We start from the raw sequence: 19,612 nt of genomic DNA, 5'->3' as shown, positions 1-19,612 counted from the left end.
GCACCTATACTAGGAAAGCTAATTCTGGCTGGGGACAAACATAGACTTACTAACTGATGCGACTTTATATCCATAACCATTAATCTCACTGGGGCCCAGATAGCCACCCAGTATCCTGCCACCTATCACTGGCCAAGTCATTCCTCCACTAAGCCAATAATTATTTCATTACTTGTTCTCTCATTTCTGGTCTCCTGCGGGCTTTTCTCCCTCCTCATTCTCTATTGATGACCTGCTTTCTAATTTCACTGAGAAAACAGAAGCAGTAAGACCATAAGCCTCCCCCATCTACTGATGCATTGATATCTGTACCCTTATACTTGGTCTTCCTTTCTGCTACTGTGGATGAACTACAGTTGCCCTGAGGCCAACTCTCTGCTTTGTGTGCTAGATCTTACCCCTCCTGTCTCCTGGAGAAAATTGCTCCAACAATGCTCCTCTCTTTTCTGCATGATCACCTCTTCTATCTTTACTGGATCATTCCCACCAACTTTCAAACAACCTGCAGCATCTGCCCTCTTGAAAAATGCAAAATCCCTTCGTCCTTCCTCTCTCCACTATCCTATTTCTCTGCTCCTCTTTATGGCAAAACTCAAGAGTTGTCTGTGCTTTTTGTCTCTACTTCCTCTCTCATCTTTTCTTGAATCTAGTTTAGTCAATTTTTTGCTGTACACTGAGACAGGTCTTATCAGTGTCACTGACGACTTCCCCATTAGCAAATTCAGTGGTTTCTCTCAGTCCTTATCTTCCTATCAGGAGCATTTAATTAAGCTTTTCACTTCCTTCTTTTGGCTTGGAGGACACCACTCCTCCAACTTTCCTGGATGCTTTTTTCTCAGACTCTTTAGCTGATGCCTCTTCATTTCTAGTAAAGTAATAGGTCCCATAGCTTTATTCCTAGGATCTCCTTTTTTTCTGTCTATACTCATTACCTAAAAGACATAATGCAAATTTATAGTGTAAAACTTCCTAATTTATCTACCTTGAGTCTAGACATCTCCCCTGCCCACAGCTACCATATATCTAACATCTTATTCAGCACTCTCTTAGACATCCAAAAGATATCTCAAAGCTAACATGTTCAAAACGAAACACCCTGTTTCTTTTACCTACACTGCATTCCCCTTCTCAGTAAATGGCAACTCCATCTTCGTAGTATTTAGGTCAAAATCACTGGAGTCCTCCTAGATTCCTCCCTACCATGCCCTTAACAAAATTAATCAGCAAAACCTATTGTATTTGACCTCTTCTCACTATCCACTTTGCAGTCCTGAGCCAAACCATATCATTTCTCATCCGGGTTAATAAAAACTTCCTAACTGGTGCCCTACCCTCCACTTTTGTCTTCCTACAGTTATTATTATATGCAAGTAGCCAGAGTAATTCTTTTCACATGCAGCTCAGATCATGTCACTCCTCTGCTCAAAACCTCCCATTTCTCTCATAGATCAAAGCCAGAGTCCTTCAATGGTGTGACCTTATAATAACTTTGAAATCTCTCCCTCCTCCAGACTCTCTGATCTCATCTTTAATCCCTTTCTATCTGCCTCAGCTACACCAAAAAACATCACTGATGTCCTTGCTGTTCTTTGAACAGGACAAGCAAGATTCTGCCTCAGGGTCTTTGCATATCTCTAGAAAGCTCTTCCTCCAGAGAGAAGGAAAGTCACCTTCTTAGACAGGCCTTCCTCATCTTCATCTTCCTTAAAAAAAAAAAATCCCCACTCCTACTTCTAGCACTTCCTAACCCCTTTTTGCTTTATTTTTCTTCTAAACATTTATCACCACATGGTATATCATATATTTATTTGTTTCCACCAGAATGTGTGCTCCATGAAGGTTGGGACTTCATCTGTTTTGTTTTTGTTTTTGTTTTTTCCAGCATAAACTGCCCCACAAGGGGAATTTTATTGATAGCACTAGTTTATTTCCCTCTTAAAAGACCAACTGCAACCAAATGAAGTAAAAATAACCTCAAGATTTTATTGTCTTCATGATATAACAAAATACGAAGCTTAGAACTGGATCACTTGGCCCTTTCTTTTCTCATATCCTCCCAATTCAAAATGCTTGCATCTCTTAATAGCCAGCATTCTCTTAGATCTGCAGTTGGGCTCAACACATTCAAACCTCAGCACAATCTTCTTTGTAGTTTTAGGCTTTTTCCAGAAAATTGGCTTAGTCTGCCCACCATAGCCACTCTGCTTCCTGTCATAACACTGCTTTCCCTGGGCATAAAGAGAATCTTTGCCTTTCTTGTACTGTGTCACTTTGTGGGGTTGGTCCTTGCCACACTTGCAGAAAGTCCGGCGGGTTTTAGGAACATTCACCATGTTTTGAATGGTGAATGTTCTTGCCATTCACCATGTTTGTGAGAGCGCTATGGGCTCAGAAAGAAAGAGTGGGACTTTTATCTGTTTTGTCCATTGTTGTATTCCCAGTGTCTAAAGTAGCGCTTGGACCATAGTGGATGCTAAATAAATAATCTGTTGAATGAGTGGCTAAATAAATGGAAAACACTATTCACCATTATCATCATAAATTGTCAGTGTTTATTGAAAATCTATTAAAAACTAGGGTGAGATGCATGGGAAACTTCAGAGACATATAAATCATGCTGACTCCCTTCAAAAAATAATCTGGTATGTATTAGTAAGCACACCGAAACCAGAAATAGAAATAAGAAATTTGAAAACTTTGTAATATATGGTTTTATATTAAAATAGCCCCAAAGTTATAGTCATTCATTCATTATTACTGATTCTTCATCTAAAACAGTGTTTGTGATCTAGGTGCTAACATGAAGTTAGACTTTAAAAGCAGAATTAAATTACCTAATAACTATGGTTAATGTTGGTTTAAGAATATATTTTCATTTTGACTGTGGTCTCAATATAAAAGATAAAAGAATTAGCCACAAACCAAGGACACGCATGTGGTTTTCTCTAACTGGAAAATACTCAGAGATGCCCTACTTGCTACTTAACCCATATTTGCCATTTTCTTATTTTCACATTTGAAATCTTATTGAGCATGAGTTTAGCATATCTTAAAACAAACTCTCCATAATTTATTTACATTCCATCTTATTTCAAAAAAATATATAAGGGAACTATGCAAACACCTGAATTTAATGGAAGGATTTGATTTCAGATACAAGTAATATAAAAGAAATTTTGCTTGTTGAAATATAACAACTTTTAAGGTTTCATTTGTATTCTTTAGAATGTGTAAAAGTCTTATCATAAATACCTTTTAATCCACAGTAATAATTGTGTGTTTAATAAACCCTTTATTGTTGTTAAGCCATCGGCTCCATGCTTCCTTACTCACTTATCCTATTTACTCATGATTACATCGATGTTATTCTTTCTGTTGTATGGATAAGTCAACTGAAGTACATAGAGGTTAAGTAACTGGCTCCAAGTCCCACATTTTATTGAAGGGCAGAGCTGGGATTTGAACCTAGGTTTTTTTTCTAAAACCCAAGCCCTCTGCTTTTCATCACTATGATATGTCCTTGTCCTCTCCTGGTGTTCATAGTGATCTCCCTGCTGTTGAGAGGAAAGAGGCAGCACTGGAAAATAGGCACTGAGGGTTAAAAACCTACGCTGAACTAGAGTAGCAGCTGCCACCTTCATTCCAGGTAGACCCCTCACCCCTATCCACGTATCCCTGTCAGCCTTAGAGAGATTCCTTGGTTGCCTGCTGAGATTATCCTGCTCTGGTGGTGGCAATAAGTTTAAAATACAGATGTGTAAATTCTGTAGTATTTTGATTCATAAATGCATTTATTGCTTGGTAGAGTGAGGCTGGTTCCTCTTTCCCCCCCTGGAGTTCTGTGTCTCAGCAAGCATGCCACTTTGGATTCTAACAGATCATAGTGGCCAGCAAGTTATAATCCGGGCTGGGGTATTGTGGGGCTGGAGAAATTCGGGCCATTGCTAAATAGATGCATAGTAGTAACAGGACCTGAAGTGCAGCTGTAGAGATGAAATGATTGTGATTTTTCAACTCTTCCTTTCCCATAAATCCTATCAAGTCAGTCCCCCAGGACAGAAAAAAGTTGATGGTATTAGATAAAGAAACCGAGCAGTGCTTGCCTCAGCAGCACAAATACTATATATAATTGTAACAGTGCAGAGAAAATGAACATGACCCCTAATCAAAGATGACATACAAATTCGTGAAGCGTTTCTGTTTGTTAAATGTAAGAATTTAGGGTACTTGTCTTTTCACTTTTGTTCAAATTCCAAGGTTATTTCCCTCCAAGTTAGTAGATGTATACTAAGTTAGGTTTCACGATGTAATACAATTAACGTAGGAATCTACAAGTAATATACCGAACAGATAATATAGAGCTAGGGCTTAGACCATGGCCACAGCTATCAAAGCAGGAACAAAAGATAAGAAAATAATAGCTAAGGAAATACTTCACCTTCTTTGGTTCGCTCTTAAGTGATGGAGGAAAAGTTGTTAAAAATGGTAAACTGAGGACATCAGAAAGGCAGCATGCTGTTGACAAGAGAGAAACGGGCAAGAAGAAGAATTTACAAGTTGTAAATATGCTACAGTTCTGGTCTCAGGCAGATCTCCAAATGCAGCTCCCAGTGAGAGTACAGATACTCAGTAGCTGTATGTGTGAAATGTTTTGTCCATTGTTGTGATTGAAACCAGGAAGATGAGTGAGCTGAGGGAAAAGGCAAGCACTAAGAGCTGACCCTCACTGTGGTGGGGTTAGAGGAGTAGGGAGGGCAACCCAAGTGGACGGTTGGAGGAGAAAAGATATCACTAAGCAGGTGTGAGAAAAAGATGTAGGCTCTCTCACCCAGAAGACAGGGTCTGGGTAGCCAAGGGAAGGAAGACTTGTAAGTTATCAAGAGGGATGGATGCTACAAAGAGGATTCAGAGGACTTCACCTTGGAAAGGATGCCATTTTAGAAGAGTAGTTTCATGGGAAAAGTGAAGGCAGAAATCACAACAAAAAGCTTAAAGAACAAGTGGAAATGGTAATTTGGATGTAGTTACCAGGGATGTAGAAAATCTGACTGAAAAGCTTAAGAAAAGGAAATAAAAAGAGTTGGTAGTTCAAAGGGTTCAAGAAATGCAAACTTAGTGAAGTCTAGTGAAAACCACTTTCATGTTATGAATGGATCTGACTATAGGTAATGGTGTATAAGAGTCTGAGGTGGCTCAATATTTATCTCTGCAGATTTTCCTCATGAGTTCTAAACCAACTGAGAGAAATCAAAAAGCCAATAGGTGAAAATAGAAATATAAAAATAGTTATGTTTAAATATTTTAAAATATATATTTAAATAACTAAACATTTAAAATATTTTATAATATTTATTACTGAAGAAGCTTGTTAATGGAGGGCATGGTTTTGGTATGTGGCAACAGTGAACTTTCTAATACTGATCTTCCCAGACTAAACAGATTTACTGCCCTTGCCCTCAATCACAGCCAGTATTAGACAGCTGCACATCCCCACTTGAGGGCCAACTCCTCTAAATCTTACAGCTTATTGGAGAAGACCAGAAAAGGTCATTTCTGTGGTCTTCTGACTCCCAAGGGAAAACGGGAGAGAGGAAGGGACTGTGAGGTATGCAGTCCAGTTCTTCATAAGTAGAATCATGCCCACCTTCAAGAGGGATGAGAGAGGGAGGGACAAGACAGAACAGAGGAGTTTTGAGGACAGTTTCTCCTCACAGAAACCAGAAACCAGAAAAGGATGGAAGAAACATTTCCCAATACTCCCCTCACCACTACCTCCAGCCCCTACCCCCTAAAAATATTGTGGAGTAGAAATTTTTAAGACTGATTAAGTAATCTCTCCACCCAACATGGGACTCCAACTCAGGACCCCCAGATCAAGAGTTGCATGCTCTACTGACTGAGCCAGCCAGGTGCCCCAGAAATTTTTAACAGACTTACAAAGAGGCTCAAACTTGCTAACCAAAGTCAATGGAAATTAATAAAATTTAAAATTTTAGCCTTAACAATGACATTTGAAATTTCACTAAGCTAAATTGGCTGATTAGAGATCCTCACTCATTCAATGATAAAAACTTAAATGAACATAATTTGAAGTGATGATTTAGTAGCTCTATCTCTCACTCCAAACTGTGCCTCTCCCCTCTATCTTCTCCATCCTCTTTGGCAGCAAATGACTTCCTTTCCCCTTACCTAATCAGCCCCCAGATCTGGTCAGCTCTGGTTTCAAAGTCCACAGGAAGTCTTTTTGATCTTGTCTGCTCTACTTCAAGTTACTTCTTGCACATTCATGCTCCAGAGGATGAACTTTCTGAACTTCCTTGAAAATGGCATGCCACTTCATTTATTCATTTTAGAACATGCCGGGGGGGGGGGGTGTTGTTGATGTTGTTGTTGTTTTCCCCCAGAAGATCGGTCTTTCTCTACCCCATCCAGATCTCTCACCCTATCCTGATCCTTCCTGCCATTCTTAACCCTCACTCTACACCTGGTAGAAATGTCTGACTCAAAGCCCTTGTACTGAGTTCCTATGCATTGCTCCTTCCCAGAGGGTACTCATTTATTTCAAGCTCTGTCTAGAGTCGACTTATCTAGTAGGCATAGTGGGCACAGTGCCCAGGGCCCATGATACTTTCAGGAGTCCATGAAAATGCTTAATTTAATTTAAAATCAGAAGAAAAGGGGCACCTGGGTGGCTCAGTTGGCTAAGTGGCTGCCTTCAGCTTGGGTCGTGATCCCAGAGTCCTGGGATCAAGCCCCACATCGGGCTCTTGCTCAGCGGCGAGCCTGCTTCTCCCTCTGCTTGCCGCTCCCGCTCCCCCTGTTTGTGCTTGCTCTCTCCCCTCCCCTGTGTCAAGTAAATAAATAAAATCTTAAAAAATAAATAAAATAAAATCAGAAGAAAAAATAAACCATTAGGTCAAAGAAAATGTTTAAGATGTAATATTAATATATTTGCTTTTATATCAACTGTTGTAAAACATAATCTGTATGAACATATATATGTATCTATATAAACATACACACACCCACACACATATATACTATTTTTTTCTTGATGGAAGAATGAGTCCGTAAAGGCAAAACGACTTAGGGCCCATGAAAGTCATAGTGTGACTCTGAACAGTCTTGAATTTATTTTTTAAAATTTTCAAAATGAAATCATTTTTGTATTCTGAAAGCAGGCTAAAAAAGTAGCATAAAAAATTGAGGAATAACTCATTCAAACCAAATGTAACTGGTCATCATAATCTTTTTTTTTTTTTTTTTTTTTTTTTTAAGTTTAGAGACAGAAGAAGAGCAACAATATCTTTCTTCAAGTTATATTAACATCTCCACTGATTCATTGCAAGGTGGCAAGAAATATTTGGTTTGGGTCCAAGCTGCAAATGCACTGGGCACGGAGAAGTCAAAACAACTGCAAATTAATCTGGATGATATAGGTAAAGGATGAGAAATAGTATGTCTTTACAACTAAACAATTTATTTGTGCTGACCTAGACGAATGAAGTCTAGATCTGAAAGGAGTTCCCCTGAAGTTCCTGCAGGTCATGATATAGAAAACAAGAATTACCCATAATTGACCAGCCCCAAACAACTCAAAGATAAGTACTGCTACCATTTTGTTGTATATCCTTCCAGTCTTATTTCTACAGGGGTGCCTGTGGTTTTACACATATTTATCGAGAAGTTCTTATGTTCAAGCATTGTTCTAAGGGCTAGGGAGAGTAAGATAAGCAAGGTATCTGCTGCCCTAAATATCTTGCAAATCTACCAGGGAAGATGGAAAGAAACAAGGATTATAATAAACTGTGATGAGTCTTACATTGTGAGAAGTACAGCATAATAAATGATTCTACTGAACATACTATTTTGGAAGTTATGGGCTTTTTTTTTTTTAATTTTACAAAAATCATAAAAAATGGTGAATTATGCGGACATCTCTGTTTTTACCAGCCAGATTTTACAAATGTTAACATTTTTGCTTCAGATATTTTAGACATTGCCTTCTAAAACTTATAGAATAAATACTTCTATTGATTTAATCTACAGTATAATTTTTAATGAATGTCTTTAATTAGTCCCTTATTGTTGGAGATTTAGGCTGTTTTCAAATTTTCACCATTATAAACTATACTGCCATAAACAACCTTTTGGAAAATTTTTTCATAGTAGTTGTTTTCTTTTTCCTTTTTTTTTTAAAAAGATTTTATTTATTTATTTATTTGAGAGAGAGAGAGGGAGAATGCCTGTGAGCATGGGGGGAGGGGTAGAGGGAGAGGGAGGAGCAGACTCCCCACTGAGCAGGGAGCCCAATGCAGCTCCATCCCAGGACCCTGAAATCATGACCTGAGCCAAAGGCAACTGCTCAACCAACTGAGCCACCCAGGCACCCCTGTTTTCTTTTTCCTTAAGATAAATTCCAAAATGTAACTGCCCCTGAGCCTTTTACAGCTACATCCCAGTCCTAAAGCCAAAGTTCAGCCAAAGAGCACCAAGTGAATCACCCTCTGTTTGGATATCCTAGTACCAATTATTTCTGTTTTTATTATTAAGGATGATTTCAGTTAAGCTCACGTTTATGGAGCATTTTTTCAGTGCTACCTGCTTTTACATAAATTACCTCATTTAACCTCTCACAACAACCCTAGTAGAAGAGATTGTAATTTCTACTTGAGGGAACCAAGGCTAGGTGACATTAAAAATTTTGAGACTGTGGAGCTAGGAAGCTCTAATTCCAAATCCTCATCTTCTATCCTCAATCTTTATTTAAAAGCATGTGATGTGTCTGACAACTTCCCTGCTGATTAGTGATCTAGGGGATGTGACACCTTCTTGGGTATCCTTTGGGGACCACTGGGGTCTTTCATTGGAACTAATATCTCAACTTCTCAACTTCTGCCTCAACCAAACTCAACTATTCCAGCTAACAGGATTGGCCTAAAAGTCTGTCCTTATGCTCTGAATATTGGATTTGAAAACAAACACTGCTCACTATGATGATATAGTCCTCCATGTACAGTTCTCTTGACCATGGTGCACATGTTTTTGTAAATTTACCATTAGAGGTAGGATGCCATAAAATGTCCTTTTCTTAAAACAGATTCCCCTCAGTGGATTAATGATGTTTAAAGGCTACCATGTTCTGTATCATTTTGGCAATATCATTTTTTAGAACTAATGTATTAGTAGTAGTATTACTGCTATTATTACCATTGTGATCTTATGATCTTACTATCATCAATCAATTTATTAAACACCTACAGTGTTCCAGACAATTAGCATGCAAATCACACTTAATTCTGGAGACAATCATACATGGTACTACTGTGCCCATTTTACAGATAAAGAAAGAGATAAAATAATTTGCTCAAGGTGCCACAGCTAGTAAGGAGGACAGCCAGATTTCCTTGCAGACTTGCTGACTTGCGAATAAGGTTAATCACCACCCCGCCTCCCACAAAGGGAAAATCTCATCTGGCCACCACCTCCAAATCTGACTTCTCACACTGCGAACCAGGGAGCTTCTTATTTGGAGTTGTTCTTCCACCTGCTTTTTTTTCTTTTCTAAACCTCAAAACAGACTCTTCAAAACTCAGGTGGAAAAACAGGTTGATTGTGTAGGATGTTCCACCCAACAAAGCCACCAGATAAATAAACATGCTATATAATAAATGAGCCATACTCATTTGTGACACTTTTAAGAATGAGACATTGCATGTTAGATAAATGAACTGTTCTATGAAGCTGGGGACAGAGGACTCTCCTGAGAACAATTTTCACATAACAGCTACAGGATTGGGTTTTAATTAAGTTAGGGAGGCTGTGCTGAAAGGCAGTCCCGAGCTCATAGCACAGTAACACTGTGCCTAAGTGACTGTGAGAGGGATGCTTCAGCTTCTCCTGTGGAGAAATAAATGGCCCACAGTGTCTTCCAGCTGCCATTTGTGAACGTTAATCCTCATGTAGGTAAATATGTGCTGTTGGGAAGATACCAAACAACTATAAATCTGGTTCTTCATTTCAATACAAGTGAAAACTAAACACATGGCATCTATGACGGATTTGACAGTTTTTTAAAAACCTAAGATATGATGGGAACATTTGAAACCTAAGCAATGAGAGCAAACATTCAACGTTTGAGTCATTTAACAAAGTATATAGTCAAGTATTTATTATATAGCATGTTTATTTGAAAACATATGAGGTCATGCAAACTTAAAGCTTAGTTCTCTACTGCATTGACCTGCCCTGTGCTAAGACTCTATCCTAAACAGGACTTACTATTCCATCTGCATTTCTCATAAGACTAAACAGACTTTTGCTTCATCCCCAGAGTATTTCTTTCTGCAGAAGGGTCTCAGGAATGCTTGTGCTACTCTACCAAGAGCAGGCCAGACTCAGAGATGAGAGAGAAGATTGGGTGGGTAATTTAGCCTCAGGGTGCTTAAATGGTCCCAAGTGGTCTCAGAGCCCTGGGAAACACTTCCCTGACTATAGAAATCTGCAAATACTGATCCTTATTACAAGAAGTCTACACTACCAAAAGGAAATCAACTGTGGCATTCAGATAATAGAAGTTAAGTACAGTAAGCTCTTTAATTAGACTGATTTTGCTACTTCCTTCCTATGTTAGCTTTAGCTATGGAAGAAAAGTGAATGAAAGAAAAGCCAACCCACATGATCTATTTTACATGTTTTTATCTGTTTGTCTGATACTCAAACCACTCTAGTTTGTTGGGTTTTTGTTTTTGTTTTTTTTTTTCAGTAATCTCTACGTCCAACATGGGGCTCGAACTCATGGCCCCGAGAACAAGAGCTGCATGCTCTACTGATAGCCAGCCAGGCGCTCCTTAAACCACTCTAGTTTTAACATAGGAAGCTAGGATTTTATTATAGCACTGTGCTACTAAACAGAAAATCTTTTAATTTTTATATTTCTCTATAAATCATATACCAGGGCATATAATTTTAGATAATAAATCATTAATAATAAAACAATCATATTCCCAAAGAATACTTTACACATCTAGAGTAAATGAAAAGGAAACTAATCCATAGAGAATATTAAGCTATAATAATGGTCCTTAAAAACATATACGTAGGCTCTTCAGTTCTTTGTTAAATAATATGTCTAACAAAACCATAGGTTTTCATCATTCTGTGGTGCCATAGGAGAAATGGGAAATGCCAGTGATTTCATTCTGTTCAGACAGAACAAATGTATAAGAATTAATACAGTTTAGAAATACAGAGATTCCAGTTACACCATTACTCCTAGTACAACAAAACGATAGTAATATAACCCATCAGAATTTTAGTTTCCTTTTGAAAATTATTATCACAGAGCATGGCAATAATTTGTAAAGTCTTAGAGTCTTAGGAGACTTGCTTTGTTCAAATCATACTTTCAAGTACAGATTTATTTTAATAGAGAACAAAATAAGTTAGCAATAGATTTAATTATTCATATGTTTCCCTATGACACAAGAGAATAAAAATATTGTGAAAGGTCTCAATTTAATATCTTATCAAATCAGATTCTCTGAACTAAATTTAGAAGGCAAAACATCATTTTTCCCTAAACAGATGCAGGAAGAAAGAGATATCTCCTTTATCTCTTTTTCACTCTCTTTTGTTAATAAGTCCAGGCTTTGGAATTTCATTAGTTAGGATTAGAAGGGAATAGGGGGTGGGGGAAAGGTGGACTATAAGAGTGCCACTTAAAAGAAATGGAAAATAGGTTGAATAGAATTTCACTTAACAAGCTTTCTCCTACATAATAGCTTAGAAAACCAGAAAAAATTCATTAATTGTTAATTAGATCATGAAATTGTTTAGTTTTAACATGTCTATATATTGATGAAAAGATACTGATCTCTCCCAAGGCAAGTTTTAAACTGCTGAGTATTTATTTATTTATTTTTCTAGTGATACCTTCTGCATCCATCATTTCCAGGGCTGAGGATATAAATACTACAGTGCCTAAAACTGTAATTCACTGGCATAGTCAAACAAAAATTGAAAAGGTTTCCTGTGAAATGAGATACAGGACTACAACAAACCAAACTTGGAAGGTAAGCTAACTTCCACTATTCTTTAGCCCATAAGTGAATGAAAGAAAAGCCAAACCACATGATCTATTTTACATGTTTTTATCTGTTTGTCTGATACTCAAACCACTCTAGCTTGTTGGTTTGTTGTTTTTTTTTTTTCAGTAATCTCTACGTCCAACATGGGGCTCGAACTCATGGCCCCGAGAACAAGAGCTGCATGCTCTACTGATAGCCAGCCAGGCGCTCCTTAAACCACTCTAGTTTTATTTATTTTTTTTAATTTTATTTAATTTATTTGAGAGAGAGAGGAAGAGGGGGAGGGGCAGAGGGAGAGAGAGACTCTGCAGCTGACTCTGCACTGAGTGCGAGCCCGACTCGGGGCTAGATCCCACGACTCCGAAATCATGACCTGAGCCAAAACCAAGAGCCAAGACTCAACCGAATGAACCACCCAGGGGCCCTAAACCACTCTAGTTTTAATAATCATTTCCGTATGCTTCCAAATGGAGAGATGTTTCCTAAAAATGTCCTCTTACCTTAAAGTTGCTAAATAGACAAGTGTCCAACTAAGAGGGATCTATTTGGCTCCTTGTAATTCCATGCCTCCTAGAGTGAAATTTCCATCAGTGATGATATATAAGATGTAAGCATTCCATGCTGATATTTAAAGGCATCTCCAGTAATAACTTCAAAAAAAAGGACTTCAGATTTATGAGAGTCTCTTTTTAAATTAAAAATGCAACTCAAAATGTAAGATTTGTTACTAATATAGGCCTCAGTCTTATATGAGGCTAAGGTAAAAAGTGAATGTCTAGACAAACTAACTATCCTTAAATACCAATGGTAAGTTACCAATTGACTTAGGAGAGGCATAGGTACAAGGTTCATGAATGAAATCACGTCACGTGACAGCACCTGTGAACGTTATAATAAAAACTAATTTGAACTATGGAAGAACACTAGTCTGAGGAAAAAGCTCCAATTCTGGTGTATTTTAAAAGAAATGCCCTTTTATTATTTTTAAGTACAATAAACTGCCATTTAGTCAAACTAATTAAGGAGTGGAGTTTCTAGCTTTGTTTAATTAAGAGTTATGTAACATGTTTGACTTTATCTGTTTTCAGGGAGTTAAAAAAATGGTATATATTTAATACTAATCTTTGGAGTCATGCTAACCATCAGTTTTGCTGCAGAGCAATGTGTTTAGAGTGTCAAGAAGGTGAAGGTAAAACTATACTGATTTCATGACATACTTTAAAGACTATTCTCTAAAAATAAATCCCTGACATCAACTTGTTTATTTACCACCCTTCATTTAAATCAGAAAAGTGATATGAACTTTACAGTTTAGATTACATTTAGATGTGAGCCCATGTTCTGCATCATTTGGTCAATTACCAAGTGAAGATCCTGTTGGACTCACTGACTAAACAGTTGTGGCATCTGTGTGCCCAGCAAGCCCGTGCTTAAAGCCTGGGACAAGCGGGATAAAAACAAAACACAACTCCACAGTCAATCTTCTTGCAAATGTGGAATTTAGGTAAATTTGAAAACAACCCAACTGAAATCCTCTGAGTCTTAGATATTGAGTCAATAGGATTTTATTCTAATAGGACACCTGGGGCCTTTTGTTTAGTGTCATGATCATAGGATGATATTGATAATACAAAACTCCCTTATTTGGCATAATTAGGAGGAGATTATAGGCTATGAGAATGTTTAGAAAATAGAAAGTAGGGGCGCCTGGGTGGCTCAGTCGTTAAGCGTCTGCCTTCGGCTCAGGTCATGATCACAGGGTCCTGGGATTGAGCCCCGCATCGGGCTCCCTGCTCCGCGGGAAGCCTGCTTCTCCCTCTCCCACTCCCCCTGCTTGTGTTCCCTCTCTCGCTGTGTCTCTCTCTGTCAAATAAATAAATAAAATCTTAAAAAAAAAAATAGAAAGTAATTACACTATCAGTAACTCAATAGGTTTTCAGAAACCGTTTTCTGGTTCAAACTCTTGTTCTCTGCTCCCCCTGTTGGTGCTTCTAGGCCATTGTGAGACTTGGTAACTCAGAAGCAGGCAAATCAAGGAGTTGAAAGAGTATTTGTTTTGTTTTGTTTTAAAGATTTTATTTATTTATTTGAGAGAGAGAATGAGATAGAGAGAGAGCATGAGAGGGGGGAGGGTCAGAGGGAGAAGCAGACTCCCTGCTGAGCAGGGAGCCCGATGCGGGACTCGATCCCAGGACTCCAGGATCATGACCTGAGCTGAAGGCAGTCGCTTAACCAACTGAGCCACCCAGGCGCCCGAAAGAGTATTTGTTATCTCATCTAATGTTCATAACAATCCTTTGGGACAGGTAAGTATCAGCTCCGTTACACAAATGAGGATGTAGAGCTCGAAAGACCTCAAGCCAGGTTTTTTCAAACTTACACTGTTAGTAACTAAATGCCTCTCACAGACCCTATGTCACTTTAGGCACCCCAAAAATATTTGGGAAATGAAAGAACAGGCTTCAATCCAAAATCTGTATCCTATCCCTTCTACCATGCTTCCTCTAAATATAATCATTGAACAGAAAAATGTGAATTACCATTTCTATCCAGATGACCCAAGTCAGTAAGAGCCAGAATGAAACTTTGATTTTTAACATTTACTACCTTATCAATTTCATCTGGGTCATGCATAAAGTGTTGTCTTTGCCTCCTTGTAGGGAGACAGAAAGTCAGAGGCAAGGAGAGGAGGAGATATAAAGGACTACAGGTTTGATCTTCTACTTCATCTGTGCCTCCGTCAGATATTACTTGAGGGAGGTTCTTTACTTCAAAGAGACAGGCAGCCATGCAGGAAAGCCATGTGGCTAAGAACACAGGTTCTAGAATTTAAGGCCTGGTTCTGCCACTTTCTAGTTATGCAACCTTGTACAAGTTCCTTATCTTCTCTGTGCTTCATTATTCCCATACCTAAAGTAGGAATAAGACAATAACTTACCTCATATGGTTGTGGGGACAATCATATAATCTAAGAAGTTAGCTCAGAGTCTGGAATAGACTTCAAGTTTAGTAAATACTAGCTGTTGTTACTGTTTAACTTAACCTCCAGGAAAGCCATGCAACAAGTTTGGTAGAGCAAAGGAAGCCCTCCCGAAAAATTAAAATTACTGAATTGAGGTTGCTTTTCATCCCCCTTTAACTAAGCTACATAGACTTTGAGGTATTAATGGGAACCAGCCAGTCCTTCAGGTGATCCTGCAAGGGTGATACCATGGGGAAAATATTCATCTACTTGTTGCTTATCTTCATGGACCTTCTCTTTGGCACCTCAAACTTGTGTTAAAAATAAAGCTCATAATCTTCACCAGTAATCCTTGCCCACTTCTGTGTATCCCATCTCAGGAGCATTACCACGTTGTGTATATATTTACCGGCTCCCTCTTCTATTTCCTCATCCTTTAACTATAAGCCCCTGAAAGGCAGGCTGTTCCATAATCGTTTTTTGTATCTCCATTGATTTTTATAATGTGTAGTTCATGTAGATAACATTTGAAACCTTAGCTATTGATATTATTGTTTGCCTTTAATAAGTGCCCAACAGTAGTGACGGTAAGGCAGAAAAGTCTTTGCTGCACATTCAAGTAAGTGGATTAATGGTGGCTCATTTCTCTAATTAAGCTCGACTAGGGTATTGGCAACCTGTTTGTTTTTTTAACATAACCTTAAGATTTTATTGTCTTCATAATAAAACAAAATGTGAAACTTAGAACTAGAACTTGGCCCTTCCTCCCAGTTCAAAATGCTTGCATCCCTTGATAGCCAGCATTCTCTTAGAACTGCAGTTGGGCTCAACACGTTCAAGTCTCAGCACAATCTTCTTTGTACTTTTTAGTGTTTTCCCAAAAAATGAGCTTCATTTGTCCATCATTGCCACTCTATTTCCTGTCATAAAGCCACTTTCCCTGGGCCTAGAGAGAATCATTGCCCTTCTTGTACTGTATCACTTTGTGGGGTAGATGCTTGCTATACTTCTTACCGAAAACTCAGTGGGTTTTAGAAACCTTCACCATGTTTGCAAGAGAACTATCAGCACAGAAAGTGGCAAACTTTTTATTCAAGGGCCAGAGAGTAAACATTTTAGGCTTTGTAGGCCATAAGGTCTCTGATCCAACTCCTCAACTTTGCTTTTGTAGTGTGAAAGCAGCCATAGGCAATATACAAATGAATGGGCATGGTAAAATTTTAACTTTGGAAACGGAAATTTGAATTTCATATAATTTCCATGCATCACAAAATATTCTTTTGATTTTCATACAACCATTTAAAAATGTAAAAATGATTCTTAGTTTATGGAGTGCATAAAACCAAGCATTCATTCTTTTCCAGGTAAGGCTAATAGAACAGTACACAGATAGCAAAGGGTCAAACCTTTGACCTTCACATTTCAAAAGTGTAAATGCTGGTGTAAGACGAAGACTTGGAAGAACTGTGGTTAGTCATGACTAAGTTTCTTAATCATCACCCCACTCCCTCCTCCACCAAACACTAGGTAAAGATTAACTGGGCAGAGAGCAGGGGAAGTTGGAAGGGTGGAGGGAGTTAGGAAAAGGAACCAGAAGAGTTTAGACAGTGGTAGGTCTCTGAGAAGGACCCCTTCACCCTGGGCCTTGCCCCAGGTAGGGGGCTGGAGGAAGTGGGGATTAGATTCTCCTTCCCTCCACCCAATGATGCTCCCAGAAACTTAATGTAACCCTAAGAGAAGAGGGTACCTCAGATTGATGGAGAATAAGTTTCTATGCCTCACCTCCATTCAGAATTGAGGCTTTAAGTGGAAATTAACTGCTATAAAAAATAAAGTCATTCTTGCACTCAAGATCATACCCTCTACATAGGCACTCAATTACCTCTCTCAATGTTTCTTTTTAGCCTCTGAAAGTATCTTGAGGTATCATCTTGTGCCTACAAGACCCTAATCACCTGGTTTGCCTCATGGTAGAAACAAGTCTGTTAACAGTTCTATAAAATTCTTCCATTTTAGAATTCTGGCTGTGCTTTAGTGTATTTCTCTTCTTCAAGGGGACTTATCTATAAATGTAATGGCAAGAGACATATTAGAGAATAACAATTCCCTTCCAAGAGAAGCAAATAGAAGCAGAGTGCATTTGAAAGTCAAACTTCAGCTACGAGTAAAATCTTTCCTGGATCCCAGGAGACCCTAGATGCCTGCCCGTCATACTTACATGGCCAAAAATTCCAAGGACCAAGGGTGGAGACATAGCTTATGGAAACTCTGAATGGTACTTTAGATGGAGCATGACATCCCCCAAACAGATATTTTCATGAATTTTATATTTTCAATACATTAAAGGTTTTAAAGATTTATGTTAAGATTGGGTTTTCACAGGTGGCGCCTGGGTGGCTCAGTCATTAAGCGTCTGCCTTCGGCTCAGGTCATGAGGGTCCTTGGATCGAGCCCCGCGTCGGGCTCCCTGCTCCGCGGGAAGCCTGCTTCTCCCTCTCCCACTCCCCCTGCTTGTGTTCCCTCTCTCGTTTCTCTGTCAAATAAAGAAATAAAATCTTAAAAAAAAAAAAAAGAATTGTCTTAAAAAAAAAGATTGGGTTTTCACGGAAGAATCCCTCAGTAGGGTTGATAGTTTGCTCTTTTTTTTTTTTTTAATCTTGACAGTTTCAACTTTCTTTTTCATGAGTGTCTGGTAACTGTTGCCTCCTGGTTGTTGCCTAAGTGCATTTCTAGACATATTTTATGGTTAGTTTCAATCATGCTTTACTTTTTTTCAGTCAATCCACTTATCACAACATACGGAAGATATGTAAATACTCTGGTTTCTCTCTCCTATTTGAACCAGCTTGTTAAGGGGTTGTCTTTCATTACGTTTTATAGCAAACCATAGTGCCCCAGAAAATGATTTGTAAGTTTAGACCTCAGCTATGTTCATGACTATCTTCCCCTGGGTTTTCATAGCTCAACATCCTTAAATGTCTTATTTTCTCTCTCACACAAACATATATATATATAATAATAGGCTCTATAGAATCAACAAAAGTCTACAATAAGGACCAATTTAACAGCTTAGTTTATGAATAATTTTTTCCAAAAGTCATCACTAGAAAGTGAAATTATTTCATCATTCATGAAGAATTATTGATGTAAATATGCAACTGCAGAGGGAATGAGAGAGAGAGATTGAGGGGCAGGGTGAAAGAGAGTCTAGATTCAAACGATTGCTCTTAGGTCCCCCACTTCTTCCATCCCATTAAAATCAGCTACTCCAAAACTAAGAATATATTACATTTTGGACTTGACTTGAGCTTTAAAAGCTTGAGAGCACCGTCAAACACAAAGCAATGTATATTTCACTTTAATGTTAAATAACATGTATTTGATTATTTATGGTCATGTTTTATATAAAGTGCCCTCTTCTTTGTTTTCCCAGGGTCCAAAGGAGTGCCTGGAACATAATAGGTGCTCCATACATTTCTGTCTGAATGCAATAATTGCTTGTTTTCAAAGCACACTGTATTTTTCATCGTTGTTATTCATTCATTTTAGGTTAAAGAATTTGACACCAATTTTACATATGAGCAACAGTCAGAGTTCTCCTTGGAGTCAAATATTAATTATATATTTCAAGTGAGATGCCAAGAAACAGGTAAAAAGTATTGGCAGCCCTGGAGTTCACCCTTTTCTCATAAAACAGCTGAAACAGGTGAGTGTATTTATACATTTAATCTCTTAGGCTTTTCTTTTGACCTCTGTCTTTTATATATATATATGTATATATATATACTTTCTTCTTGATGTAACAAAATTGACAAAACTATTGTCAGGCAGGTGGTTACATTTAAATTGTCATTTTGTTTTGATTTTGTTAAGGCTGACTACAATTTATGTAATGGTTCTCAAACATTCTTGGGCATAAAACCCAATTAAAACCACCTGGTATGAATGTTCATTGTCCCTGCTCCCAGAGGGTCTGTGTCCACCAGTCTAAGGGAGTGGGTGGGTGGGGGTGCTAAGAGTAAGCATTTCTTACAAACATCCGGACTGACTATGAAGCATGTAATTATCTAAGACTTTCTTTTGAAACACATTATTAAGAGTTACTTTAACTCTTTAGACCACTCTGATGAAATATATTCTCCTAAGAGAGACACAAATCAAATCATATCAATAAATATTGATTACCTACTGTGTGCAAAGTAATCAGAAAGTTAATGGGATTATCTAATTCTCTTCTCAGCAAAATCTAGCTGACCTATTGTTTAGATATTTCCCTGCTCTTAATATGATTAGTTTAATTTTCTATCCATTTACACATGTCATTCAATAAAATCTTGGCTAAATAGACTTCAATAGTAAGCAAACAAAGTGAATCTATTGTTAAGCGTCATAATACTCCATAATGGCTCCCATTAACCTCATGATGTTTATTGAAGGGAGCTTATATCTTAGATTGAAATTTTTCTTTTCAGAGCTGAAGCACTTAATTATAATCACAGGATTGTTAATACCATCTTTATTATAATAATATAGCATCTTAGAACTGAGGTTTTTGGTTTTT

General features: G+C 38.0%; 2 protein-coding genes and 1 non-coding gene across 3 annotated transcripts in view; 2 read left to right on the top strand and 1 right to left on the bottom strand.

Annotated features, from left to right (window-relative positions):
- IL23R (interleukin 23 receptor) overlaps positions 1-19,612 on the top strand; it is a 57,985-nt gene that overhangs the window by 15,811 nt on the left and 22,562 nt on the right. The window contains exons 5-7 of the mRNA XM_045897448.3: positions 7,279-7,439; positions 11,929-12,074; positions 18,601-18,757. Of these exons, the coding sequence (XP_045753404.1) occupies positions 7,279-7,439; positions 11,929-12,074; positions 18,601-18,757 (464 nt within the window). The remainder of the gene's footprint in view (positions 1-7,278; positions 7,440-11,928; positions 12,075-18,600; positions 18,758-19,612) is intronic.
- Positions 2,016-2,475, bottom strand: LOC123859507 (large ribosomal subunit protein eL42-like). The gene has a single exon (XM_045897447.3). The coding sequence runs from the start codon at positions 2,358-2,360 to the stop codon at positions 2,016-2,018; it is 345 nt and encodes a 114-aa protein (XP_045753403.2). The 5' UTR covers positions 2,361-2,475.
- On the top strand, positions 4,096-4,206 carry LOC123860675 (U6 spliceosomal RNA). Its single transcript, XR_006794793.1, has one exon. It is a non-coding gene; the product is annotated as a U6 spliceosomal RNA (small nuclear RNA).

The sequence above is a fragment of the Mirounga angustirostris genome, unplaced genomic scaffold, assembly GCF_029215605.1.
Source record: "Mirounga angustirostris isolate CCGP_5_RB_7025 unplaced genomic scaffold, mMirAng1.0.hap1 SCAF_4, whole genome shotgun sequence".
Classification (NCBI taxonomy): Eukaryota; Metazoa; Chordata; class Mammalia; order Carnivora; family Phocidae; genus Mirounga; species Mirounga angustirostris.
Note: the sequence above shows the minus strand (reverse complement) of the source record. Positions and strands in the feature narration are given on the sequence as shown.

Excerpts from the sequence above, each read along its gene's own strand:
- LOC123859507 (XM_045897447.3), bottom strand. The coding sequence starts at position 2,360 with ATGGCAAGAACATTCACCATTCAAAACATGGTGAATGTTCCTAAAACC.